This window comes from Lissotriton vulgaris, chromosome 2_1 (assembly GCF_964263255.1).
Source record: "Lissotriton vulgaris chromosome 2_1, aLisVul1.2, whole genome shotgun sequence".
Taxonomy (NCBI): Eukaryota; Metazoa; Chordata; class Amphibia; order Caudata; family Salamandridae; genus Lissotriton; species Lissotriton vulgaris.
This window is the reverse complement of record NC_141687.1, coordinates 860,604,720-860,632,719: the sequence shown is the minus strand read 5'-3', so window position 1 is coordinate 860,632,719 and position 28,000 is coordinate 860,604,720. Positions and strand designations below refer to the sequence as shown.

Here is a 28,000-nt window from a genome sequence, read left to right as displayed (position 1 = left end):
ACCGTATCAGGCAGCCACAATCGTCGGCCTCATCTCCTGTTCTCAACATGTCTCACTGCCCACTTTACAAAGAAGTGACCACAGATCCAAACCTCAATGTGGCTTCTCCTCGAGCCTGCAATGCAACCTAGGAGAAAATAATTCATGTTAATGGTAATCATGCAAAACCCAGCAGGTTGCAAATAGCTCTGGTAACAATTTGACCGCCAACGTTCCACATGCCTGATTACCACCACAGCCCAACCCCTTCATACTGCTTCCATCGCCATCTGAATCCTGAAAGAATGAGACCCAAATTCCTGAGGACAGTACCCAAGAACCAAAAGCACTTTGCTCAAAACTCGCCATAGTCTGTAAGAATAACTCATTATCCAATTGCCCCCAAACCTCCTCCTCCTCCTCCACGAAGCAAACCCTGAACTACTCAACGTACCTTCTACCTGCCACACCATGGACTTAGCTTTCACAAAAAAACTGCCCCTGAATGGTTAATGATGACTTTGAGATGCCTCTGCCTGAAATCGGGGTGTGTGGTGGTAGTGCAGAAAGTTAAAAAAGAAACCATAGAACTATGAGTTTCTGCAGCAGCAGCATTTTCCACATAATTATCAGTTTACTGCATTTGCTACATAATCTGCAGATTGCAACAAAAAAAACTTGATTCTAGCTCAAACGAAACAAAAGTTACTTAAAGCGTGACAAAGTGTTCCGGAGCAGTGGAAGACCCTTTGCATAGATTGACTGGTAATCTTGTAGTTGCCTCATGCTGTATTTGGGTGCTACACTGGTACTAATACAGTGAAATATTTCTCCTGACAGCATTACCATGAACTAAAATGACAAAATAAAAAAGTAATGCTAACCACAAAATGTGGCGCATTGTGCCGTATAATTTACCTATTTTTGCTGCATAATTTAGTCAAACCTGCCGCATAATGTTGTACTCTTCTGTTGAATAATTCCAGTGGATCTGCTTAAAGCTTTATGGTGGCAAGGATCTATTCTTTTTAAGATGTAATGTAAAGGAGATATCAGCTGGGATCTGGAATAGTGGAGACCTTACAAAAATGTCTGCATTAGATACAGTTTGATTACTTATTAATAAAACGTATGTTTTGTAAGAGCTTGTTTTATCTCAATCACTGCATCATTTTGCAGCAGCCGAGCTTAAAGTATGTAAATACTGTTTTAAAATAATGAATTACATATTCACAGTGCTTTCTGCCACAGGCTGGGATCTCAAAGCACTTTAAACAGGGGCATTGGAATTATGAGGCAGGAGAAGGTCAAATTATGCATCAAGAAAATGTAAATTATGCTGCATATTTTGTGATAGCATTACTGCACTATTTTGATATTTTTACACTTGTTAACATTGTCCTGGCCTTTATTGCCCCTCATAAGTACCACATTAACACCACCATATAGCAATAAGCAACATGAAGGGGACCAGTCAACCTTTAGAAAGGGCCTTCCACTGTGAAGTAACATTTGTTGCTGCATTTTTTAATCTACCCATTATGCAGCAGAAGATGGATTATGTGACAAATGCGGGAAAACCATAACTATGTGCGATGCTTGCAAGGTGAGTGTGAAAGTGAAGGGTGAGAATGAGGAGTGAGTTGTCTGAATCCAGGGTGAATTCCCAGACTTTTGAAATTAATCAGCATGTTATTGACGGGGCGTAAGGTTTCAGATATAAGTTAAACTATTGCTATTATGGAATTAATCAGGGAATCGAGGGTGAAGGAATTAAATAACGTGATGATACTCCAACAAACTTCCAGTCTTATGATTAGGGTTGCAAGCTCATTATTTTGATGTTGCGGACGGTACAAAAATAAACAGTCAACTAAAGCCCTATTTTTAGCACTTATCATTGCGTACTTCGAAAAGCACTTTTAAATGCGTTCTAGGGCTGCCTGAATGTTTCATGACTGAAAATAAAAGGAACAGACAGAAAGTCAAATACAAATGAATACATACTTCTTTAATTAAGACCCTATTTAGTGTCAAAGCAAAGTCTTTGCAGCGTCTTTAAAAATACATAGCTGTCATTTTTTCTATTGGCAACCCTTTCTTATATTCCTTTTCATAAAATACATTTTCACACTACGGCAGTAAATTTAAAATACAAATGTAAGGAATAGGTGGAGTTGGGGGCCCAGGGGAAACTGGAAAAAGAGAAAAAAAGTAAGCCTTGGTAACCAGTTTCCAAAGGTATCCAAATGGTCTTTAAAGACCTGTGAAAAACTCGGATGTGCTGGAGTCTTAATAAGACTCCAGACACTGCCCAACCGAGCCCCCAGGACCACACCCACTGACCTCTGGCCCCACAGCACTCTGAGGGCTTTGGAGTAAATGAAGACAGCCTGGGAATGCAGCAAATAAACATCGCTGCACTTCCAGGCATCTTCATTTACATGTGCTTGCAGAGGCCTTTGCGTCCCCCTGGGAACCCATCCACACCTCAAAGGGGGGCGCGCCCCACAGTTTGGAGATCTGTGTTCTAGGGCCTTAGTAATGCCCATGTAGGCCAACCTTTTTTGCTTCACTTCCTTACTCTCTTTCTTCTCCTCTGGGTCTTGATTTCACTTATGGCTATTGGTACCCCGTACTCCAAGGCGTTATAAGCCGACCCCACCCACTTACTTCTCTAGATTCTTGTCTGTTTCCATACCTATGCCCTGATTCTGCACATTCCTACCTTTTGATAAACGGAGTCCAGAGTCCCCCGGAGTTTGGGTTGCTGTCTCCATTGGCTGCATCCCGATCTCAGTGCCCGTCACTCTAGACACCTTACCTGGCTTCAAGGTCAGGGCCCGGATCAAAGCTGTACTTCCTGATGTCAAGGTCATCTTGTTAGCTGACACTGTTTGTCCTGGTACCTCTGCCGCTGATTGAAAAACACTAAAACTACCCCTCCGGTTAGTGGCACCCTGAGCCTGTAACGCATCCTGGGGGCCTCCCACCATTCATCCTCACCCCCATCACCATCAGCAATCTCCCTTTTATCCAATTCCTCCTCTACATAATTCAAATCCCATTCTCTCTCCTCACACCTTCCACCAGCCTCCGCACTCGTGTCAGGTGCCTCACCATCTCCTACACCTCCATCACCACGCTGTGCAATGTATAAGTCCTGTGAATCATCAAACTCCTGCAAAGTTGGCATATAATCCAGTCCTTGCCCCTCCAATGATTGGTCCAACGCCATTCCAGAGCTAGCCACACAGACGCGCTCCCTACTTTAAGACTGGGGTTACCAGGCCACACGAGAGCCTCCCGGCTCATTGGATATGACCGCTTCCGATGACCCTGCCTCAAACCCCTGATTGATGCTAACAGGTCCCTGCACAACCTGCTCAATACCACTCAGGCCCCCTCGTAACACCATGCTCACCTGTCTGGACCTTCATCCAGAAAAGCTCCCTGTCCCAACCACATAACAGAACGCACCACTGGTGCCTGGAATGGCATCATGATATCACCTCGTACACAAAGGAGCTGAAGGGGTAGAAAACAGGTCATCCCCCACTCAAAATCTCTGGTACAAACTGGGAAGGGAAAATTAAGGAAGGGAGGAAGAGACCTGAGAGGGTGCACCAATGTCCTTAGTAGAGTGCCAGGGGCGCACTGAGTGCATTGGGAGTGTTATGAGCCATGCATGGTTTTCCAATTAAAGAGCAGGTTCTTCTGGTAATTCTAGGTTTTATGGGCATGCTTCTGGGGGGACGCAGAGGTTCCTGGTCAGTTGGGGGAAGGGATGTTACAAGCCGGTGATATAATGATTTCTGGTACAAACTGGGACCTGTTCACACGGTGAGTCTAATCCTCAAAATCTTTACCAACAATGAAAATATTTGTTGTGGCAGCGACTACCAATATGCCGACTGTGCCTACTACATCTGGGTCACCACTTTCAAAGAATAAAACCTGGTTAAAAAAGGTGCGCTGTATTCCCCACTGTCATACTCCCTCCTCTCAACCCTCCACTCCTATGAAGAACTACTTCAAGTGAGTGAAGAGGAAAGAAGGAGAGAAAAATGTGTAAAAAGGGATGGTGGAGCCTCACAGGAGTAACACCATGGAGGCCAGCAGGATGATACTCACCTGCTACCTAGGTTCTCATCATCAGCGTCCACCAGACCCAAAGAAAGGACTTAATACACCAAATCCTTTGATGCATCTTTCCTTATTTAAAATCGAGCTAGACCCCACTGGCCAATGGACCATTATTCTGTGCTGTGCGTCTGCTCATATAAAAGCCAACATGTTTCATTGCCCATGGATGACTCATGGCAATTTCTTCAGGGCGTGGGTCTGTCACTCCACCCTGCACCGATAATCTTATTTCGTTAGTGTTCCTGCAGAAGACATAAGTGTAAATCAGTGCAACACCATCAGTAGGCACTCATTTTCTTGAACTGGCAATATCTTAAAAAATCCCCCACCGGATTGTCATAATCAATTTACCGAGATCAGGCCCATTGCAGGCATACCTGTACCCTCATGCTTTTGTGAGTATGTGCTTGGTCACTCTCTCACTGATTGTCACTATGACTGCTGCCGTCCGTCTGTAAAACATAGAGTATTATGATTAATTTCAATAAGCCTTTATATTCTATGTTGTGTCTGACTTTCAGAATTTATGTGCAACTTCTTCTCCCCATTTCTACCGTAATGTTATATTAGTTATGTAATCTGTATTACTGCTGCAAAATGCGAGTAGTGCTCGTTAACTGCCCGCTGTACCTCGAATGTCCCTCCAATCCGATAGACAGTGACCGTTCGCAACATGATCGTTTCTTTCAGTAATACCAAGTACCTTGTTACTTCTATATGCTTGGTGACCTGTTCGCTTTGCGTCAAATTACACTCAAGTCATTATCTATATAGGGACTGACTCTGCCTGCTATCATCCTGTTCATAGTTGCTTAGTGTAAACTCTAAGCGCTATGTTGTCGTCTCGCTGATAAAGTATCTCGAAGAATGAGAAATTTCCTAGTTCACACAAAGGAAAGTTTCAATTCTATTAAGGACGCGGAGGCGAGGATTTTGCTTGTCCTTTCTTCATTTTTATTGACAGCAAGTTAGAAGTAATAAAGAAAAAACATCCACCATGAACTACCCTGACCAACATGGCAGCGGTAGTCATGGTGACACAACAGCCAATCAGAGTCCATAAGCCAGCATAAAGGGGTCCCACGACGGAAGTCCTTCCTCTTTCGCTGCTGCCGTTAAAAAGAAGTCTCCTACCCTTCAGTCCGTTTTCTGATCGGAGCCTAGGGAAGAGAAAAAATAATAATATCCCGTCCAGAACAATGCTGAAGCATCTTACACATTGCAATGGAAGAGGGCAAAACTAAATGCAATAGCATCAGTAAATATGCAGTAACATATCAGTCAATGAACACATCATTCATAAGAAAAAGGAAAAAGATACTACCCTCAAATGGAGAACTAAGCTTGGATTGCATAGGATCGGGAGGGAAGGCTGGAAAAAGCCAGGGTGGGAAAATCCTCGCCTCCGCGTCCTTAATAGAATTGAAACTTTCCTTTGTGTGAACTAGGAAATTTCTCATTCTATGTCAGGAAGCGGAGGCGAGGATTTTGCTTGTTTAAAGCTTACTCACCACCAAAGATGTCGCTTCATGGATTGGTTTAAAATAAAACTTCTTAAAAGTTGAATCCGAAGACCAATCTGCTGCATTCATGATATCTTCCAATCTGCCCCCAACCTGGACAGCCTTGGAAGCCATGGCGCCTCTAGTGGAGTGAGCGCCAAAGTTTGAAATGTCAATTCCAGCTTCTGACATAATCCACCGGACCCATCTGGCAATGGTGGGAGAAGAAACCGCTTTAAAAGGCTTCTTAATCGCAATTAGTAATTGTCTTTCGCCCGGGGGACGAAATTCCAAAGTTACATCCTCATAAGTCTTTAGACAACGAACAACACAAAGTTTAGGTGACTCCGGAAAGGCTGGATAAGATACTGACCTGGTATTACACTTTGTTCGTCTAGAGACAGTAAAAGTAACACCTTCCGGGGTAAAAACTCTGGCAGAAACATCAAGAGCGCGAACATCGGAAGCCCTTTTGCAAGAAATGAGACAAAGGAGAATAGCTAATTTAGCCGAAAGCTCCTTGCGTGAAAGGTATTCATTATCCTGCCAAGAAAGAAGGAAGCGTAAAACCACATTAACGTCCCAAAGACCAGAATAACGCGGTTCAGGTGGACGCGACAGTCGAATACCCTTGAGAAGTTTGCAAACCCAAGGATGCTCTCCCACCGGAGAACCATCCACCAGGGCATGACCCGCAGAAATTGCTGATCTGAAGGAATTGATGGTACAATAAGCAAGTTTGTCTTGAAAAAGCTTAGCAAGGAAGTTAATTACTTCAGTCACAGGAGAGCCCACGGGATCCAAGTGTTTTGCCACACACCAACGAACCCATCTGTTCCAGGCAGATCGGTATCGTTTGGTGGTACTCGGGGCCCAAGCTCGCTGAATGAGGAGTTCAGCGTCTTTCGAAAGTGAGTCGTTAGACCAACGTCTCCTGAAATCCTCCAGGCCATAAGACGTAGATGGCCTTGGAGAACCAGAGGGTGTGGATGTCCCAATGGATCCGTCAGAATGAGATCGGATAAGGGGAGTTGAATAGGACTGTCCCAAGATAATTCCAGAAGAGAAGGGAACCAGCATTGAGCTTTCCATATAGGAGTGATCAATATGAGAGAAGCTCGTTGTCTGCGGACCTGGGCTGCTACCCTTTGAATGAATAGGAACGGGGGAAAAGCGTAAGCTGGAAACCGGGTCCAGTCCTGTAGGAAGGCATCCACTGCTTCCGCACCCGGATCCGGTTTCCAGCTGTAGAACCTGGGAAGTTGGGCGTTCCATCTGGACGCAAACAAGTCCACTTGAGGAAGGCCCCAAAGCTCTGAGATCATTTGAAAGACCGCAGGATCCAGCTTCCAATCGCTGGCATCCCGGAAATTCCTGGATTGCCAATCCGCCACAGAGTTCAGTTCTCCGGGAAGATACTCTGCCAAGACCGAAATTTGGCGAAGAAGACAATAGTTCCAGAAGTCCTTCGCTAGGTCCGCTAGGACTTTGGAGTGGGTGCCGCCTAGGCGATTGATATACCTGACCGCAGTCGTGTTGTCCATCCGAAGGAGGACACAACAAGAAACTTTGTTCGTCGTGAACGAGCGAATTGCAAACGAACCCGCAAGGAGTTCCAAGCAATTGATGTGGAGATGAAGTTCCTCCTCCGTCCATCTGCCTCCCACCGACAGGGAGCCGCACCGGGCTCCCCATCCTTGGCGGCTGGCATCCGACTCGATCACAAGATCCGGGCGGGAACCGAAAATCGCCTTCCCGTTCCACGCCTCCATGTGATCCAACCACCAAAGGAGCTCCGATCTGGCCTCCGTGGATAAAGAAATGAGTTCCGAATAAGTGAGACCTTTCCGGAGATGGAACGCTTTGAGTCTTTGGAGAGCTCTGTAATGAAGCGGGCCTGGAAAAATGGCCTGGATCGACGAGGAAAGTAAGCCCACTATCCTGGCCAGGAGACGGAGAGAAATCCGGTCCCGACGGAGGACTTTGCGAATCTCCTTCTTGATCTTGGAGATCTTTTGAGAAGGAAGATGTAACGTCGCATCCGTAGTCTTTATCAGAAATCCCAGAAAAGTCATTTCCTGCTGAGGGATGAGCTCTGATTTCTGGGCGTTGATTATGAACCCCAGAGACTGAAGAGTAGTTATGGTCACCTGAAGTTGATGGAGGAGGAGATCCCTGGATTGACTCATTAAAAGAATGTCGTCCAAGTAAATTATTAGACGAAAACCCATGGTGCGAAGATGTTCCACTACAGGACGTAGGAGTTTGGTAAAGCACCAAGGTGCTGAGGAAAGACCAAAGGGGAGAGTAAGAAACTCGTAGATCTGATCTTTCCACATGAACTGTAGGAAGCGGCGATGTGGAGGGTAAATCGGAACTGAGAGATATGCATCCTTCAGATCCAAACGTACCAACCAATCGTTCTGCAGAAGGAGGTCCCTCAATAGATGGATGCCCTCCATCTTGAAATGTCTGTAAATGAGCCATTCGTTGAACGAACGGAGATTGATAACTGGTCTGAACCCTTTGTCTTTTTTCTCGACCAGAAAGATGTTGCTGAGAAAGCCGTTTGGATGAAGAGAGGAAAGAGAGATAGCGCCTTTTTGCAGCATAGCATGAACTTCCCCGTCTATAAGTTTTTGATCTGCGAGAGAAAAAACCAACGGTCGAGGACGTGAGAGTTGAACAGGGGAGCCGTAAAACTCTATATGAAAGCCTTGGACCGTTTCCAGAACCCAAGGGTCTGACGTGAGATGCAACCAGGCCTGAAGAAAAAGAGCAATCCTTCCCCCCAGACGTACTGGAGAAATGATGGAAAAACTCACCGTTGAATCCTTTGGCGTTGAACTGGTTGCCACCACGTCCTCTGCCCTGACCTCTGCCTCCACGGGAAGGATAAAAGGAACCTTGACGTCCATCGTTCCATCCGTTGTTCCTTTTGAACTGACCTCTATTGGGGCCTTGTTGGTACTGGCGGCCGGAAGAGCGACCCCTGCCTCTGCCGGCCCCGCCAAAAACCTTCTTAGGGAACATCTTTTTCATTGAAGCCTGGGCCTTGTCCAAGGCAGAAAAAGTAGCCACAAATTTGCCAAGCTCCTTAACAAAGGGATCACCAAACAAAGTACCCTGCGCTACTGACCCTGCTTCCGAAGAGGATAATTCACCCAATTTCGGGTCAATCTTAAGCAAAAGAGACCTGCGACGCTCCGCAGAGAGAGCACAGTTGGCGTTGCCAAGGAGACAAACTGCCCTCTGTGCCCAACCTGCCACGTCGTCCACTGGTAGAGGCATACCTGATTCCTTAGAGCGTTGGGCAAGCTCAATGATTTTTGTTAGAGGTCCAACAACATCCAACAGCTTGTCTTGACAAGCCTTCCAGGACCTGTCAATTCCTTTCTTAGGATCCTTAACATACTTAGCGAAAAAGGTACACAACTTCGGATCAATTTCTGGAGTGGCTGCCACCCTATTGGGAAGAGAAGGGCGAGGACACTCAGAGCGTAAGCGTAGCCTGACATCCTGAGTAAGGGGCTGTCTAAGTTTAGCGGCCACATAATCAGCCGTAGATTTTTCAGGGACCCACTCCGAGGAGCGTGGTCTATAAATAGAATTAGGATCAAACATATCCGGTGCCACAAAGTCACCTTCACCACACTCAGAGACATTAGATTTAGGGCGCCAAGACCTACTAATGTCAGACATATCCCCAGAAGATGCATCATCATCTTCTTCATCAAAGTCTTCCTCGTCATCTATTCCCTCAAGGGGAAACCCTTCTTCCGGGTCAAGGTCTTGGGTGGAAGTACCACCAATATTCCCGGGTGAGTCGTCCCCCCGGAAGGGTGCGCTTCCTAGCGTGCGCGCACTCTTATGGAAGACCTCAGCAAGTTTACTGAAACCTTCCAGGTGCCCCGCGTCACGCTTTCTGGCCGTGCGTGGAGGTACAGAAAATACACCACTGGGCCCAGCCCCACTGTCCCCAAAAACACCTGAGCCAGATTTAAAAACATGGGCTGACAGTTTATTGACACTATCCTGTAGAGGTGCCAGAGCCTGGGCGATGGCCGAAGACAGGAGTCTGTCAACCTCTACAGGAGGGCGCAATAAGGGCTGAGGAGGCTGTTCAGATTCAACAGGCATACCCTCTGGGTCTTGACGAGTCTGCATTTGTGCAGATGATCGGGCACCCATACACAGAAATACGCCCCAATCTATATAAAAAGGGGTTGTTCCCCACACAGGTACCCACAAACAATTTCAGATTAAATTGTAAGCTTAAAATTGCCAAAAAGTGACTGACTTTAAAAAATACAGTTTTTTAATATTTATTAGAGAAAAAGCAGTCACACGTTCTTCTTGCTGCCACAAGCAGCGTCAGTGTGGGGAACGAGGCAAACAGAGAGAAACACGAAGCGCTAATGCCTCAGCACGTGTTCTCCTCAAACGCTGGGAGCGCTGAGGAAAAAGCCGGTCAGCGTCTGACAGAGACGTTACAGACCGCGCACGCGCGCAACAAAGACGCTCGGGCCAAAGTGCCTACCGCGTCAATAACAACACTAGCCTTAAAAGGATAATAATCAATCAGACAAATACGCTGTCAACAACACGAAATACAACTGCCACGCCACAAGAATAAGTGTGAGGAAATACGACTTATCTTTGACGCGGCAGCAATGAAGAAAGAGGAAGGACTTCCGTCGTGGGACCCCTTTATGCTGGCTTATGGACTCTGATTGGCTGTTGTGTCACCATGACTACCGCTGCCATGTTGGTCAGGGTAGTTCATGGTGGATGTTTTTTCTTTATTACTTCTAACTTGCTGTCAATAAAAATGAAGAAAGGACAAGCAAAATCCTCGCCTCCGCTTCCTGACATAGAATTCACTCACCGTGACCTCGTTTGGTGTGGAACTCTGTCTTATCATCATCCGGGGGCCGGCTGCGGTGACGCTCTATGTGCAGTCCGTGCGTACCGCGTCATCACGCTGGTCATATGACCGGCACTACCTTCTCTGTATTGCTAGTAAATCCATCCGCCATCTTACAGTGTGTCAAAGCGGACGGATTGAATCAGAACGCCCAGAGCACAGATATGCAAACCTGGAGCAAAATGTTTATTGCCTTCCCGCATTTAAAGAAAATTTGGCGAAAAATACTATGGTGAAATTTATGGGAATTCTTGAAACAATGATTAACATTTTTCTTTGTTTGAGTGAAAATGGCTGATGGTTTTGCCAATTCATAGACAGGTAATACATTGCCCTATCAGTGATGCGTTACGGGTTGTGGCATCATGAGCGAAGATGTACAATTCGCTCACTTCACGGTACAGAAGCCTCTATACCCCACCCCCACAATTATCACACTCCTACTCGGACGCCTCCTGTTGTCAATCCAGGAAACCTCATGACAGTGCAAAGCAATGTTTATCAATCCCAAAAACTTTATTCAAAAAACTATATTGAGTGTTTCGAGAACAGTTCAGGTCAAGTGGCCCCTCACTAGTACTAAATCCCTACTGGAAATGTATTTCAAGTAGTGGCATCTGGATCATTCAAAGAGTGATATCTATGACCTCCGGGAGGCAGTATTTGATACACAATTTCTGTTTGGAGTGGTGAACGCTTATGATGAGAACCTAGGTAGCAGGCGAGTACCATCCTGCTGGCCTCCATGGTGTTACTCCTGTGAGGCTCCACCATCCCTTTTCACACATTTTTCTCTCCTTCTTTCCTCTTCATTCACTTGAAGTAGTTCTTCATAGGAGGGGAGGGTTGAGAGGAGGGAGGATGATAGTGGGGAATACAGCGCAACGTTTTTAACCAGGTTTTATTCTTTGAAAGTGGTGACTCAGATCTAGTAGGCACAGACGGCATATTGGTAGTTGCTGCCTGCCTCAACAAATATTTTCATTGTTGGTAAAGATTTTGAGGATTAGACTCACCGTGTGAACAGGTCCCAGTTTGTACCAGAAATCATGATATCACCGCCTTGTAACATCCCTTCTCCCAACTGACCAGGAACCTCTGCGTCTCCCCAGATGCATGCCCATAAGACCTAGAATTGCCAGAACAACCTGATCTTTAATTAGAAAACCATGCATGGCTCATAACACTCCCAATGCACTCAGTCCACCCCTGGCGCTCTACTAAGGCCATTGCACCCTCTCAGGTCTCTTCCTCCTTCCTTAATTTTGCTGCAATGCCTGCCTTTGTGAACTCAACAGGTTCAGACGCAGGTCCTGGATAGTGCCATCTCAACCTCTTGACATCACAAGGCTGTGTGCCTCCATGTGGCCGAAAGGCGCTACCGCACTCCTGGGCAACTCCTGCGCAATAGATGCCACAGACAGCATCGCAGAGAGAAGAATAGTGCCAGTGGGTGCATATCCCTGTGGCACAAAGACTGGGGGTCTAAATACCTTCCTTATCAAAGTGAACATGCTTCTACTCGATGTGCGCCCACATTCAGACTGGGTCGCTGTGGAGCAAGAGACTCCATGTTCCTCATACCTCCCATCCTGCCTGTCCGAATTCCAAAACCAGTGGTGCTGGGAGCACCTCTCACCCCCTTCGCCATAACCTGGCCCCTCCTGCCCTCATTGGACCTGCGGGCCTGGTGGCTTGAGACATCTGTGCCAACACAGGTCCCTCTGAGCACCCGAAACCTACTGTACTCTGTTTAACTTGCAGGATGGATGCGAGTAGTTTATAACAGCCGCTATCACACCTCTCACTGACCTGGTTATAGGGACGCTGCATGATAGGGCAGCCTGCTTCTTGCAGGCCCCCTCCTCCAGCAGATTAGCCCTGCCATCCTAAAGCAACCCCTGCAGGGCATCCAACACACTTTCTGACAATTACATAATAGCTGCAAAAAAACAACTACAAGCAAACAACTAAAACTACCTTGAAAACTAAGGACAGCCCCTACCTGCTGGGGTGTACCCAAATTCTAACAAGGCATCCAGCCCTAACTGTCATGTCCCTAAAATGTTGTGTTGACCCCGCTCGTGCTCCCAAACCAATCTTGGAGCTCCTCACCCCTGGACCCAACCGCCCGCCTGAAAATTCCAGGAGGTTAAGGCATTCTGCCTGTGATGTGGTCACTGGTGGCGCACTCCATTAATGTAACCTGGAGGGTTGGTAGTGGACCTCCCTCGTTATTTGTACACAGGTGGTTATTCACGTAATGATTGGGAGTGGAGCTAGTAACTGAATAAAAGATGCCTGGTGTAACCAAGAAGTTGAACAGAGCACTTCCGGTGTCCTGGTGCTTACTTACTTGGTGCTGTACTTGAACATAACATCTTGGTGACAAGTGGGTGTTGCTGCGTGTCCTCTTACCTGCAGTGGCCGGGTGCCGGCTGCTTCTTGTTTCACCTGTTTCCTAGGTTCTCGCTGCCTAGTTGCTGCCTCGCTGCCTCATAGCTGCTGTTGGTGGCTTGGCCCCGTTTGTTACTGGGGGCGTGGCCTGCTGTTGGCGGCATGAGGCGTGGCTGGAGGAGGCTGGGTGGAGTGCAACGGCAGTGCTGCTGTAGCCGGCGGACCGTGACATCCTGCTAGGGGTGTGGAGGGCATTTCACCAGCTGTTGCGTTGGTGGTGCCCTGCGGATTGTGGTCCCCTGCTGGAGTGAGAGGGGTGTTTCATCGGCTGTGAGGAGCATTTTGCCTGCCTGGAGCCTGGTGCTTTGCCTGCTTTTCTGGTGCGAGACTTTGGATTCAGGCAAGTTCTGATGGGTCTTTCATGGGCTCTTTTGGTGCTTTTCAGTCCAGGGGTGGTGCCTGTGTGGTGTGGCCGGGTCCGTGGTGCTTTTTGCTGAAGGGTGTTGATATGTCGGCCATCCCTCCTGTGGAGCTTTGTCTGATGGATGGTCCTCCATCAGCCCAGACGGCCCGTTGGAAGGACTGGATGGACCATTTAGAGACATATTTTGATGCCATTGACCTGTAGAAGGAACAACGGCGTTCCATGCTGCTGCACCTGGGGGGGTGGGCGGTCATTCACCATTTGGGGCTGTTCGTGGTTGAAGGTGAACCACCACATATGTATGGTACTTTGAAGCAATGCCTTACTGCCCATTTTGACCCACTGGCCAATCCGGATTATGAGCGGTTTCTGTTGCGTCAGGCACTGTAGCTACCAGATGAGTCTGTGGTACATTTTATGCCCGTCTGCATGATTTGGCCAGCACCTGTACGTTGCCAGATGCTGCGGATGAGATCAGGGCCCAATTCATAAAGGGCTGTTCCTCTAGTAAATAACATGAAGCTATTCTACAGGTGCCGGGCATGTCAATGGCTGATATGTTGACCCGGGGAATATCTAAGGAACTTTCTAAAGTGCGAGCGGCCCATGTGGAGGCGGTGCTCCAAAAAGTGGAGAAGGTGGAGCCGGTTAATGTTCTTTTGGCCCGAGTCCCTGACAGGAAGAAGTTGAGGAGTAAAGGGAGAGTGGATCAGTCCAGGTACTGTTATTGTTGTTGGGGTCCTTTTCCTCAGAAATGGACGTGTCCTGCTACTGGAAAGAGGTGTTCCAATTGCAGCAAGTTCAACCATTTTGCGAAGATGTGTCGCTCTGCCCTGGTACGATGTTCTTCCCCTGTATCATCTAACCAGGTGTATGTTGCTGCTCAGTTGCCAGTGGAAGGATACATGGACGATGATGATGTGGAGGGGGCTATACATGGTATCCATGCTCTGCAACCTGGGAGTCACCTGCGAAAGGGTATTCCTAAGTGTCAAGTGATGGTAGATGGTCACCTCGTGCATCCCCTTGATTGATACGGGTTCCTCTATAAATGTCATGGCAATGTCAATGATGCTGACGTTGCCGATTTCTCCCACTTTAAGTTCAACCACTACCAGGGTTTTTGCATATGGGTCCTCTGATCCCCTTCCGTTGGCAGGAGTTTTCTCTGCTGAGGTGGCACATGGATCTTATGCGATAAAGACACGGATATATGTCATCCAAGTGGGTCAAAGCTTGTTGCTGATCTGTCGGACAGGGGAATTTCTGCAATTGGTCACTTTTGCCTTGAGTGTGCATCAATGTAATGTGGAAGAATTGTTGGCTCAGCTTTGTTTGAAGGTATTAGCTGTTTGAAGGGTCGCATGATCAAGCTTCATATTGAGGAGTCAGTCCTGCCAGTAGCTTTACGTCATAGGAGGGTGGCGTTCATTCTTCGACCAAAGGTGGAAGCAGAACTGGCGAAACTTGAGCTGGCTGACATCATTGAAAGGGGGGTGGTCCAACTCCCTGGGTGTCTCTGATTGTGGTGGCCCGTAAACCTAAGCAGCCTGCAGAGGTCCGTATTTGTGTGGATATGCGGTTACCTAATCTTGCGATTAAGCGTGAACGGCACCTCACCCCTACTGTGGACGAGATAGTGGTGGAGGTGAGTGGGTCACGTTGCTTTTCTAAAATGGATCTTCGTGCCAGTTACCATCAGCTGATGCTTGACCCTGCTTCCAGTGTAATTATCAGGTTTTCTACACATGTGGGTTTGCGGAGGTATAAGCATTTAAGTTTTGGGGTCTCCGGTGCTGCAGAGGTTTTTCAGGACACGATTCGGGGGGTCCTTTCTGGCCTGGATGGTGTATTTAATGTCAGCGACAACATTTTGGGGCATGGCCCTACTTTGGATGAGCATTTTTGTCGCCTCCAGGGTGTATTTCAGCAGTTGCTGGAGAATGGACAAACGCTTCACAAAGAAAAATGCAAATTCTTGAAAACTGCCATTTTGTTTTTTGGTTATCATTTTTCGCAGGATGGTGTGTCACCAGATCCTTTGAAAGTTTGTGATATTCAGACGGCGCCTACTCCAATAATGTGTCTGGTGTGCAGAGTTTCATGGGAATAGTGAACTATTGTGGCTGTTTTATCCGCAACCTGACTGATCTTTCTGCTCCTTTGCGGGAACTTACTAAGTCTAACGTCACAATGAACTGGGTCTGGAGCAGGAATGTGCTTTTCAGGCTACTAAGCAGGCCCTATCAGCTGATACAACTCTGGTGGATTTCAAACCAGCACTGAAGTCCGAGTTGTCAGTGGATGCTAGTCCCATTGGCTTGGGGGCTGTGCTTTCTCAGCGGCAGGGCAATGGGGAATGGGCCCCAGTGGTGTATGCCAGTCGTGACTTGACTGTAACTGAACATATTGAGAAGGAGGCTAAAGCTATCGATTGGGGGTGTCACCATTTTCATTTATATCTCTATGGCCGGCCGTTTGTTGTATATACAGACCATAAACCACTCATTCCGTTGTTCTTCTTCCAAGCCTCCCTACGAATTGAGAAATGGATTCTGCAGTTGCAGGATTATTGCTTTCCTGTGGTGTTTCGTCCTGGGTCCCTAAATCCTGCTGACTATCTTTCGAGGCATGTACGTCCTGCTACTCTTAGTGAGGAGTCTGATGCTGAGAATACTGAGGAAATGTGTGTCCGATGGTGGAGCAGTCTCAGCCTCTTCCTACTTTTTTGGAGGAGATTCTGGAGTCTACGAAACTGGATGGATATCTCCAGCTTTGTCTTTCTGCAGTGAGTACTGGGAAATGGAATTTCCTGAGGATGCTAGGTCTACTTTGGCGTCCCTTTACAATGTGTGGGATGAACTGGTTACATCCCTGGAAGGCTGTCTGATGAGAGGTCCATGTCTGGTGGTTCCTGGTTGTCTTCAACAAAGGGTGGTGGATCAGGCCCACTTGGCTCATCAAGGGGTAGTGAAGACTAAATCCAGGTTGAGATGTAAGGTTTGGTTTCCGGACCTAGATGCTTTGGTGGAGAGCACTGTATTGAGGTGTGCACTCTGTCAGGCTGCTGGGGCTGGGTATACTCCAGCTTGCATCCTCACAGAAGACATTCCTTAATTTCCTTGGCAGCAGGCAAGTGCTGACTTTGGGAGTTTACCGGATGGGTATCATATGTTGGTGGCAATTGACGATTTCTCGAAATATCCAGAGGTTGAGTTACTGGACACAGCCATGGCTTGTCAGACTATTCATCGGTTTGAGAACATTATGGCTACTCATGGTTTGTTCACTGAGCTCCGTACTGACATTGGTCCTCCATTTTCAAGTCAGGACTTTTCTACCTATCTTCAGTCTAGGGGTACTCCTTTTTGCCTCAGGCCAATGGGGAGGCTGAGCGCTTTATGCGTACCCTTAATAAAGCCATTAGGATTGCTGTGGCTGATCGGCAGGATTTGAATTGTACTGTGGATGTATTCTTGAGGGAATGTCGGATGACCCCTTGTTCCTCTACAAAAGTTAGCCCGATGTCTTTGCATATGAATCGGCCTATGGTTGACTTTATCCCTCAGATGGAGGCAGTGTCTGCCAAAAATGCATTTGTGGCAGATGAGCTACGGAAACGCAAGGGAAATGCCGTTCCCTGGAGGTGGCACAAAAGTCAGAGGCCGCAGCATACCGTGGTCCCGCCAATCATATTATGAGATTTCTCTCTGCCAGCAGTACCAAATACAAGAGGGGTACCAGGCTGTTCCGAAAGGAGTGCTAGTTTGGTCGGAGTCAAGATAGGGATGCTGTAGGGCAAAGTGGGGTACCTACAAACGGGCATCCATTTTGTTGGATGTGATGGCCTCACACACCCTTGCGAGTGTCATGCTTCATCATCGGCAATGCTCCTCGTTGAGTCAGCGGTGCAATACCCAATGGGCAACACCTCAAAGGGGGGCTCTTTGGTAGAGATCTTTTTCCAACTGCCGTATGGGTGAAGTGCGGGTATAGGGCCAGGAGAGTGTAGACGTGGAAGTGGTTTAAAATGGGGACAAGGGTACCAGGATCAATTTTATTATGGAGGTCCATTAGCTCCAATTAAAATTTGAACAAGGACAATACTTGTAGGGAAATAATGTGCCCTAGTACAAGGCTAAGCTGGTATGTGACTGGGTCAACATGTTTCTCGCCTATTTGTCAATTTGACTGGTGATTCATCAGGACCAGTGTCTAACTATGTTGTTTAAAAGACAAATGTCTACAGTATGGCTGTTCCACTATTTTGCATTGTCAAAATAAGGGGAAGTCGTGTACCTGTGTTGCGCTCTGTGTTCCTATCAGGTAATGGTATGCTACAACAACAGTACCCGGCGAGTAGAACAGCGGGTGAACCTCATAGTGGACAGGTTTCGTTATCCCGCGTCTTCTTGGTCAGACCTAGCCCTCACCGCCGGTCCCGGTACCAAGAACTAACAGGGGTAGGTAGTCTCACCAAGTTGGTTAACCAAGTCCAATCCCACCATGGCTAATTCTGCTGGCACCTTCTTCAAAATGCTCCGAAGCCATATGTGGTGTGAAGAGGTTAGGTATACTCGTATATCAACGTCAATTCTGTGACATTAGGTGGATCACACTAGGGCATAAGGAGGGGGGGTGTTGCTTCAGTATTGGGAATTTGCCAGTGGTTATCTTGTTTTGGAATGTCAGTGGGACTTAGCCTTGGACTTAAGACCACATTTTACTTTTTTACTAATTATAGGGTGGGCCAAAATCCATAATATTTTTGCTCACCATGCCATTCTAGTTTGGACCCAGCCATGTGCAAATCAGTATTGACCTTGCACCCAATGGGACCACCCTGGACTGGAAACAAGCATCCTAGGACTGGTTTTGGGCTTTCAGTCCTCATTAACCAGGATAGCTTGACTCCAGTGGCATGGAGAGCACGGGACCCACGTCTGGGCATACCCGTCCCACTCGGGGTGACAAATGCAAAAAGAACAATTGATGGACAGAATGCAGAACAATGCAGAACCCCAGTACAGAGTTTTAGGCCTAAATCCATAGTTTTTTTGCTCACCCTGCCATTTCAGTTTGGACCCCGCCATATGTAAATCAGTATTGACCCTCTGCACAATGGGAGCATTCCAGCCCGAACTGCCAGGCCAAGTCTGCCCTGGACTGGAAGCAAGCATCCTAGCAAACCAGGCTGATGAAGGGAGATGCTCTGAAATCAGTCCAATGCTTGTTTCGGGTCCAGGGAAGACCTGGTTTGGCAGTTCAGGCTTGACTGTTCCCATAAGGAACAGGGTCAAGACTGATTTGCATATGGTTGGGTCCAAACTGGGGTGGTGTGGTGAGCAAAAGAATGATGTATTAAACCCAGATCCTTGTGACTGGAGGTGAATGTTTGCATTGTCCAGCATTCCGTCCATCAATTGTTTCTTTTGTATATGTCCCAGTGGTGGGCAGTCCGGGACTCAGCAAACCAGCCCTGGGGATGGCGGTCCCCAGGGCCATTAAGGGCCTCCTCCATCCTTTATTCAGGGGTAGCCCCAGGGAGTTTATGGTCCTCAAGGCCGAGAACGGGCCAGGAGGGGTGCCTTGAGGCCAGCTCTGTCGAAAACTTATACTGAAGCCTCATGGAGGTGGCGGTCCCCAGGGCAGTAAATTGCTCACTTTAATTGTGATTCGTGGCCCCGGGGAGATGATGGTCCCCAGGGCCCATTAAGGCAATGGGTGGTCTGCACAGCCCCCATCCATTTCTTATAAAGTCTTAGGGAGTTGGTGGCCCCTGGTGCTCTCAAAACCCCCCTCCAGTTAAAACAATATTAGCCTGCCCCGGAGAGGTGGCAGGCCCTGGGGACAAGATTTACGACAAAAAACTACCCCAGAACCAGGACTAGGGGGTCAGGGCATTCCTTCCCTGCCCCCTTTTCATTGCTTTTACAGTTCAAGTCCCAAGATGGCTGCCAACACTTGGTGGTTGAAGTGTTGTCAGCCAATCAGATCTCTGCTCACTCGCACTTGCCAACGTATCATTTTGGAGCCACACAAGAGCAAAAAATATGCTGCACTTGACTGAGTTTGACTGGAACTCCGCATTACAAGCGTAATGCAAAGTGGTCAAAATTTCGCCAATTCTGCCAGTGAAGCAGAATATATTGCCCGCTTCTAATCTTGTGTAGAGAGTGGGAGGCAAGCAGAATCCACAGGAAAGATTTGCTTGTTATGGACTTGAGGTTCCAACATGACCACGAGCTGAGCCAAAGCCAGGCTTCAGGCTCGAGCCTAGCTCGAGCTTTTAGTGGCTCGTCTTCTTCGAGTCATCAATGATGTCATGTGAGATGTTATCAGTGACATTATCAAGGATGTCATTTAACATGTCATGGGTGATGTAATAGGTGAGGTCTTAACCAGTCTTAACCAGTGTATGGTGGAGGCACGAGTTATAGTTAGCTCAGTAGAATATAACTGGTGAATGTCATGTTTTTTTTTTGTTTTTAAATGTTAGTTTTTGTACTTTTACTTTCACCATCAATAAGTGCGTGCGTAAGTATGTGTGTTAATTTCTATATATGTATTTAACAAAAGACAGACTTACAGAAAGATAGACAGACAGACAGACAGACAGAGAGATAGATAGATAGATAGATAGATAGATAGATAGATAGATAGATAGATAGATAGATAGATAGATAGATAGATAGATAGATAGATAGATAGATAGATAGATAGATAGATAGATAGATAGAAGTTCTAGAATGAAGGAGGGTTGACCGTATTTAAAACACACCGATTTCTGGTGGTATGAATAAAAGATTTGAGGCAGTTTAATTTATACAATACATAGCTCGGAGAGGAGAAGATCAAAATGCAAAAGAAAGTAAGGTAATAAAATAGTCCTAGTGAGTACCCAGCATTTTGAAGATGTGTATGCCTGTGCATTGTGACCCGTGGAGAGCATGGGTTCACTCTAATTCACTCTGATTGCCGGGGGCAATGCAAAAAAGGTCTAGCATACCTTAAGTGATTATAAACTCTATTCTGAACCAATCAAAACATTATTGCTTCCTTACTCTCTCTTTTTAATTTTGCAGCTTTCTGGAAATTATGGGGGAATCCTCTACAGACACTGAGTTAGAGTTCTGTGACAACTATGTCTGCATTCTTGCCTGTCCTTCACCCAAATGAAGTTAACGACCCGATGATGAAACATCTTGAAAATCCTACGCTTCTGGAATTGGAAATAGATGTGTTGTGAATTTGTTACTGCTTTGCATCTCTGAAATGGTATATGCTGAAGTTATTACACAATATACCACTGTTTAAAGAAAATTATGCATACCTCGCCGTTTGTAGGTAATACTGAGTCGTAATAAAATACATAATCAGCAGCATATAAACTTGCATGGTGTATTGTAAGACTTCATTGAAATCTCATTGTACATGTCACCAGATTTAGCCTGTCCTAAAATAGTCCTACCTTCTCAAGATGGCAGACAAAAATGTCTGCAATCTTGAGTTCTCAACGTCAGATTGCCTAATCTCTCATCAAGAGACTCGCAAAAGCTCCTTATCTCTCTCTGATTAGAGGCTGACTCAGCAAAGCCTTGCTTAATCTCTGCTGATAATGCCGCAAACATTGTTTGTACTGAGGCTACGGATATAGTTTCTACACATGATCCAACTGCATCACTTAATTCTTGAGGTGTTTTCAAAGGAGTTTCAGAAAATATCCCAGCCTCAAAGTTATCTTCAATGTTAATAATAGGGATTTCGATGGGATCATTACTGCCATCTGCTGGAGGAATGGGTAATAACGTTTCATCCACTGCCTTTAACATTTCAGAGTTTATTGTAGCTTGGTCCGCTGTATTTTTAAGCATTGAACTCTCTACCTCAACCTCATTAAGTGGACACTCCTCTGATTGTAATGTATGAGACAAGTCGATAGTAGCAGTTTGATTATCTACTAGGTTGGCTAAGGTCTCGGGGGACAAAACTTGCCCTTTGGTTTCCATGGTCTCTGAACCGGGTTTGCAAATATTGTTGCTAGATTGGGACTGATCTTTTCCAAGGTTCAAGATTTGAGGGACCACCTTGAAATATGAGCGCAGAGATGGGGTAATTCTGGGAATGGGAACAGTTGGGGGTTTCGCTTTGGAGCGTTTCCTTCCCCTTTTTGCTTTAACCTCAGTCGAAAGATAAGAGGATGTTTCCTGATCTGAATGTGATTTTGCGCCGGATTGTGGGCTTTTTCCTAGCTCAGAAACCTTCCTATCAGCCTCTTCTTCAATATCTTGCAACGCGCTTTTTACTTTCTTTTTACGGGATACACTGGTCCCCACTAAACCCTTTATTACGCTCTTACTTCTTAACTTCCTAGCAGACTCTGCAGCACTCATGTGTGCCAAAGTTAAGCTTGGGGACGTGCAATAACTTCTGCTGTTTATCACCTCATTAACGCTGTTTTCACTTACTGTAGAGATTGCAGAAAATTCGTTGGACCCGCCCTTTTGTGAAGCACTTGTGTACGGAAAGACAAAACCGCCGTCTGATTTAATGCCCGGTGAAACGCTAACTCCAAATGTCAGCTTACTTATGTGAGAGGCTCCGTTAGCGCTGGCAGCCCCGAGAAGACATTGAATCCGTCTCACTCTACGGAGCTCCAGGGCGGCTTGTTTCCACCGTTGCAGCGCAGGTGAGAGCACAGCACGAGAAGGGCGTTCACCTCCTCGTTCGCCTCGTTCGGCTCCGTCGCAGCTGATTGAACTGCTGTGTCTGCCGCGTCCTCCCTCCCGAGCGCTGCGCCTTGCGCTGGGAACCTGGCACATCGAGGTAGGAGCGAGACTATCCCTCGAAGTAGAAAAATTAAGTCTGCAAAAGGTGCTCAAATAAGCAAAATAGTCTCGTACTCCTTAATGGAGTAAGCATGTCGAAGTCTGCACAGCTACCTGCCAGGCATCCGGGGGCGAGACGGAGCGGAGCACTGCTGCAGTCAGCCGACTGCCGCCATGTTTTCCCTCTTAGAAATTAGGCAATCTGACGTTGAGAACTCAAGCTTTGGAGGAAACAGTGGGCCAAATATCGATGAGAGCCGAGGGCACCACGGAAGATATTGCAAAATTAAGGAAAGAAGATCAAGCCCTCTCAGAGAGAATGGAGATCTTAGAAAACAACGCGAGGCGTAGTAACATACGCATCCTGATTGTTCCTGAGGGGAGCGAAGGTTCAGATATTAAGAGTTACATAATCACTCTACTAAAAGAAACTTTAAATCTTTCTCAATCCATTGAGGAGTTAGCAGCGGACATTCAACGCATACATCGGGATCCCTTTAGGCGTAACCTCCAGCGGTCCAAGCCTAGGAAAATCCTCGTAAACTTTCACACCTACTCATTGAAGGAACATATTTTGAACCAGGCACTTAAGCTTAAGTCACAAACATATAAAGGCTATAACTTTTAGATTCGCTCAGATTTGTCCCGCTTCACCTTGGACAAACAATGGGAGCTGGGCCAAAGGATGGACGCTTTTCGTAAACTGGGCGCTACAGTACAGATGGGTTTCCCTGCATCTCTTAAAATTATGCTAGATAACAAAATGTACAACATTAGATCAGTGCAGGCTGCAGATGATCTTTTATTATCCTTTGGTAGTAGGAAACAAAGGGAGTGACACTAAGATGTGTTGAAACAACTAAACAAACTAAAAGAACGTCATTAACTCTTAATCTCAGAACCCCCACACGCCCGAAAGCCTAAATACCTAATGCCTATAAGGCTAAAATACATTGATTAGGAAAATGACGATAAACCATACCTTACCATGAGTAAATTTAGATATGAATTTACCTTGGGTAATCTTTTTTTTTTTAAAAAAAGCGAAGTCCTGTGGAAGAGGGAAAGGGTAATAAAAGAAGATTACAAAGAGTAAAGTAAAAAAAAAAAAAAATAGGGAATAAAAGGGGTAAAGTTAGGGAGTGAAAAAAAAACACAATTATACTCGCATTTAAGATAAACATAAAGTGTAAAGGCGAGTCACACTATAAATATTAAAGGCACGTGGTGGCGAGATGGGGAAGAGCTAGGGGCACTTACTTCCGGAAATTTTCCGGTTGGTGAGTATGGGGTTTTCCCAGGGTGGGGAAGGGAGGAGGGGAGGGTATGGGGGGGTAGGGGGGCACAACCACACTTCTAAAAATGAGCTCCAATCTTTTTGTGTAAATAAGTTTTTGAAAGCTATGTTTTTCATTCATCTTAAGCCAAATAGCAATAATCTGCTTGAATTGTCCAATCTTTTCTTCTTACTGTCAGTTCTAACGAATAACTTAAATTTACAACTTAATGTGTAAACTCAAAATATTATCCTGGAATGTTAATGGTCTCCGCACCAAACCTCGTGCTAATAAAATCATGCAATATCTTCGAGATATCGATGCGGGAATCATTATCCTCCAGGAGACTCACTTAATAGAAAGTGAGATACTCGAGTTGGTTCGAAGGAATAGATGGATAGAATCCTCGATTTCAACAACACAAGGTTCTAATACACGGGGGTCTCGATTTTTTTCAAAAAATCCGTTACATTTAAGATAAAACAGCAGAAAGTAGACACTGGAGGGAGATGGGCTATCGTAGCAATAGAACTAGGAGACACCAAGTTAACACTTGTGGGATATTATGGCCCAAATATAGATGACCCCTCAGTATTGGAAACCCCTTTTAACCATTTGCTTAGTTTCCCAGACCCGGTGATTATAGCGGGGGATTTCAACATAACTTTGAATCCATTTCTGGATAAATCCCCTAATAGTAGGCAGAAAATCATTTCTAAATCCAGAAATTGTCTGCTAGGTTTAATGAACCAATACGACTATATTGACATCTGGCGGTTCAGAGAGGGTCAAAGGCAAGAATTCTCATTTAGGAACTGGAAATATAGATATGGATACAGAATTGACTTCATTCTCATTAGTAGAGCTCTAGCTGAAGACATTACTTCAATACAATACACTCCAATGCATCTCTCTGACCATTCTGCAGTTGAGTTAGAACTAAAACTGGCTTCGACACCTCTTACAAAAATATGGTCCTTTGACAGATCTCTACTCTCTTCAATAGAGGATATTGAATTTTTACAATCAGAAACAAGATACTTCTTAAGTACCAATAAAGGTACAGCCTCAATAGGAATAATTTGGGACGCGTTTAAGTGTACATTAAGAGGTCTCATTAAAAATAAAGTAGCCTATCGTAGAAAACAGTATACAGACGAAATTACCTCCATTGAAAGTAACATTTTGACAGTACAGAACGATATAGACAACACTGCTTCTATAGATAATCACATCCTTGCCGCAAAACACGCAGAATTGGATAGGCTGAAGCTTTCATTGTCTGCAATTCTGGAGAAACGGGTCATACAGAGATGGGAGGTAAGTAAACTCTCGCATTTCCAATATGGGGAGGGGGCAGGAAAATTACTTGCCTGGAAAACAAAATCTGATCGGGTCCGTAACAACATATCTTCAGTCACATCAGCGGGGGGCACCTTTTCCAGGGATGAGGAAATCAGAGCAGTTTTCAGAATTTTTTTTCAATCTATATATCAGGACGACCTTAAGCCTAATCAGAATGATATAATTAATTGGCTCGAGGGTATATCTCTTCCGTCGTTAACAACAGAACAGTCCTGTTCTTTGGACGGGGAAATAACCATAACGGAGGTAGAGGAGGCCATAAAGAAAGCAAAGAGTGGAAAGGCTGTTGGCACTGATGGTTTGCCTTGTGAAATTTACAAAAAACTTATCTCAGAGGTTTCACCAGTCCTGGTTACTCTGTTTAACCAGATGGCGAGTTACCACCGGAGTCATGGAATAATGCCTCTATAACCCTCATCCTGAAGCCTGGTAAACCTGCCTCAGATTGTGGTTCATACAGGCCCATCTCTATACTGAACGCCGATTATAAAATTTTTACATCTATATTAGCTAATCGGTTGGGCCGGGTAGCTCCTGATATCATAGCTCCGAACCAAAAAGGGTTTAAAAAGGGAGACAGCTTTGTGAGCTTACGTATGAATTGATTGGTTCAATGGATATTGCTATAAAGGAGGAAATTCCTCTGGTTGTCCTCACTTTGGATGCCACCAAGGCCTTCGACAGGGTGAATTGGTTGTACCTGTCGGAGGCCTTGAGGAGGTTCAACGTGGGGGACGGATTTCGGAGGACGATAAATCTTCTATATCGTAGTCCATCTGCTTCACTGCTGATTAATGGAGGCTTGACAGAGCCCTTCAAGGTCATGAGAGGAACCAGACAGGGTTGTCCCCTGTCTCCCCTTCTCTTTAATGTATATATAGAACCATTCGCTCAAACTCTCAGAGACAGCATACTCATTAAACCTTTTATTTATGGTGGCTGGGATAAGAAGGTGGCACTTTATGCAGATGATATTATGATTTTTTCTACAAGTTATGAAGAAGCATACCCAGAGATAATCGAACAGGCCCTTATATTTGGGAAAGTGTCAGGATATGAAATTAATGCCCTAAAGACAGAGTCAATGTCCTGGAATAGTAATACAACTGATAACAACGGGACATCCAAAAACCAAATTCCTTATCTGGGGGTGAACATAGTTAAGGATATCAACGTGATTGCTTCTCTTAACTTTAACAAAGTAGCTGCAGAGTGTCGGAAACTTATGAGAGATTGGTCTCATCTTCCGCTCTCTGTTTTGGGTAAGGTTAATTTGGTGAAGATGAGTATCTTACCGAAAGTTTCTTTTCTGTTTAATTCAATTCCACTTTTTTTTGATCCAAAACTAATCTCCAAACTACAGAGCGCGATCACCAGCTTTATTTGGAATAGTCAAAGTCCCAAAATTTCGTGGAAAAAAATTAGGCGTCGTAGGGAGAAGGGAGGGCTGGCTGGCCCAGACCTTCAAATATACGCATGGGCGTTTCAGCTATCGCACATGCGTATGTTGCTTAAAACCCCTACATCTACAGGGATGGGCCCTCTTTTGTCCATATTATTGGAATGCGAAGGAGTTAATCAAGTTGGTTTTTTGTTTAAGTTTGGTGACCCCAAATTCTTTAAGAAGATAAAATTGAAAGTTCTAAAAGGGATTGTATCTACTTGGTACAAAGTTAGGCAAGCGATAAAGATTGGCTATTATTCAGCGAAGGCTCCGATATGGAACCTACCCGCTCCTCCCTTATGGACAATAGATGCCCTTAATAATCCGCTAATAGAAGCCGGTATCAATAATTGGGATGACCTGTTTATGGATGGGTCTTTACTCCCATGGGACTACCTAATTAATAAAGTAGGCCCAAGTCTGTCGAGATTTAAATATATCCAGATTTCCAGCTGGGCACAGTCATATAAAGAGCAGCCAAAGCGAAGTAACAAGCAGCCTATAGGCGGTTTTAGCGATTTGGTAACTTGCCTATTAGACAGCCCAGTGGCAAAGAAAGAAATATCGCGTTGGTACAATAAAATAATAGATGAAATAGATGTCAACTTTCAGCTACCGACAACACTGTGGGCAGAACTAATGCCAGGCTTAGATGTGGAAGAGCTTTGGACTGCTTCTTGTTCATTGCTTTGGGACCTAGTTAAACCTTCGTGGCTTCGTAGGAACCAATTTTTACCATACATAGGGCATACTATTCTCCCCATAGGTTAACTAAGTTCTCATTAACAGGTCCAGTCTTATGTCCTAGAAGCGGGTTAATTGCAGCCTCGGATATACATATGTTTTTAGAATGTCCAAATCTATCGGAATATTGGGAAGCTATTAGGAATAAGCTATCACAATCTTTGGGTGAACATGTCTCTATAAACCTCGCTCTTGTTATCTTTGGTCTGAAAAGTAAAACCTGCAACGCAGCAACCAAATCGATATTTTATTCCATTCTAGCGGCACGTAGGGAGATATGTAGACATTGGAAAGATGTTCAACCAACCAGAGTACATGAATGGCGAACATCACTCCTTCAAATTTCCAAACTAGATCTAGCCAGGGTAGGAAATCCGAATAGCAGAGCTTTCTGGGCCATGCTTGGATAGCCGCGACTACGCCTGGGGTTTTTTTTGGTTTTTTTTTTCCCCCAGGTCCTATGATTAATGTGCGCATTGCCTATCCTAGCTAGCAAGATTAACAGTCTTGGTACTAATGGGGTCTCGATAATTCGGGCACTATCAACTAAGGTACCGCCTAAAGCAGGCTTAAGCTTGGTCAGTGTATAAGGTGCTGATGGGAACTGGCCTCTCTTCTCGTTGTATAAATTCCCCTACCAGCTATAAGCTGAGTTAGCACAGTACACGACCAGTCGGCTTATTGCTCTGTGGTGGGTTTTTTCTTGGTTTTGATAGATTGGAGCTATGCACACAAATGAGGATAAAAAAAAAGAGAAAGAAAAAAAAAATAATAAAGAAAAGGAAAAAAAAAAAAGGAAAAAAAAAATAAAAATGTCTGCAATCACAAGTCAAACTTAGTTCACAGAAGAGTAACCATCATAGTCGAATATGTACCGAACTTCGAAGACGGCTGTCTGCAAAGCAAATATGTGAATAAACAAGTTACACATTCCACAAACCCTGAATCTCCCGTATGCCAGAGATAG

At 45.5% G+C, this 28,000-nt stretch overlaps 2 protein-coding genes across 2 annotated transcripts in view; one reads left to right on the top strand and one right to left on the bottom strand.

The window, feature by feature from the left end:
* The window catches only part of LOC147731305 (putative methyltransferase DDB_G0268948), a 416,130-nt gene extending 395,319 nt beyond the window's left edge, over positions 1–20,811 (top strand). The window contains exon 7 of the mRNA XM_086958720.1: positions 20,461–20,811. Within this exon, the coding sequence (XP_086814846.1) occupies positions 20,461–20,554 (94 nt within the window). The 3' untranslated portion in view covers positions 20,555–20,811. The remainder of the gene's footprint in view (positions 1–20,460) is intronic.
* LOC147731306 (uncharacterized) lies at positions 65–9,851 on the bottom strand. The gene is made up of 3 exons (XM_086958640.1): positions 8,453–9,851; positions 7,295–8,271; positions 65–127 (listed from the first exon to the last, which is right to left on the bottom strand). The coding sequence occupies exons 1-3, from the start codon at positions 9,816–9,818 to the stop codon at positions 65–67; spliced, it is 2,406 nt and encodes an 801-aa protein (XP_086814766.1). The 5' UTR covers positions 9,819–9,851.
* Positions 20,812–28,000: the final 7,189 nt, after the last annotated feature.

Bases quoted from the DNA above. Each gene is read 5' to 3' on its own strand.
- LOC147731306 (XM_086958640.1), bottom strand. From the start codon at position 9,818: ATGGGTGCCCGATCATCTGCACAAATGCAGACTCGTCAAGACCCAGAG. The intron at 8,272-8,452 runs GTGAGTTTTTCC...TTTCTCTCGCAG, and splicing joins CAACGCCAAAGGATTCAACG to ATCAAAAACTTATAGACGGG. The intron at 128-7,294 runs GTGGGAGGCAGA...ATTTTCTCCTAG, and splicing joins CCCGGTGCGGCTCCCTGTCG to GTTGCATTGCAGGCTCGAGG.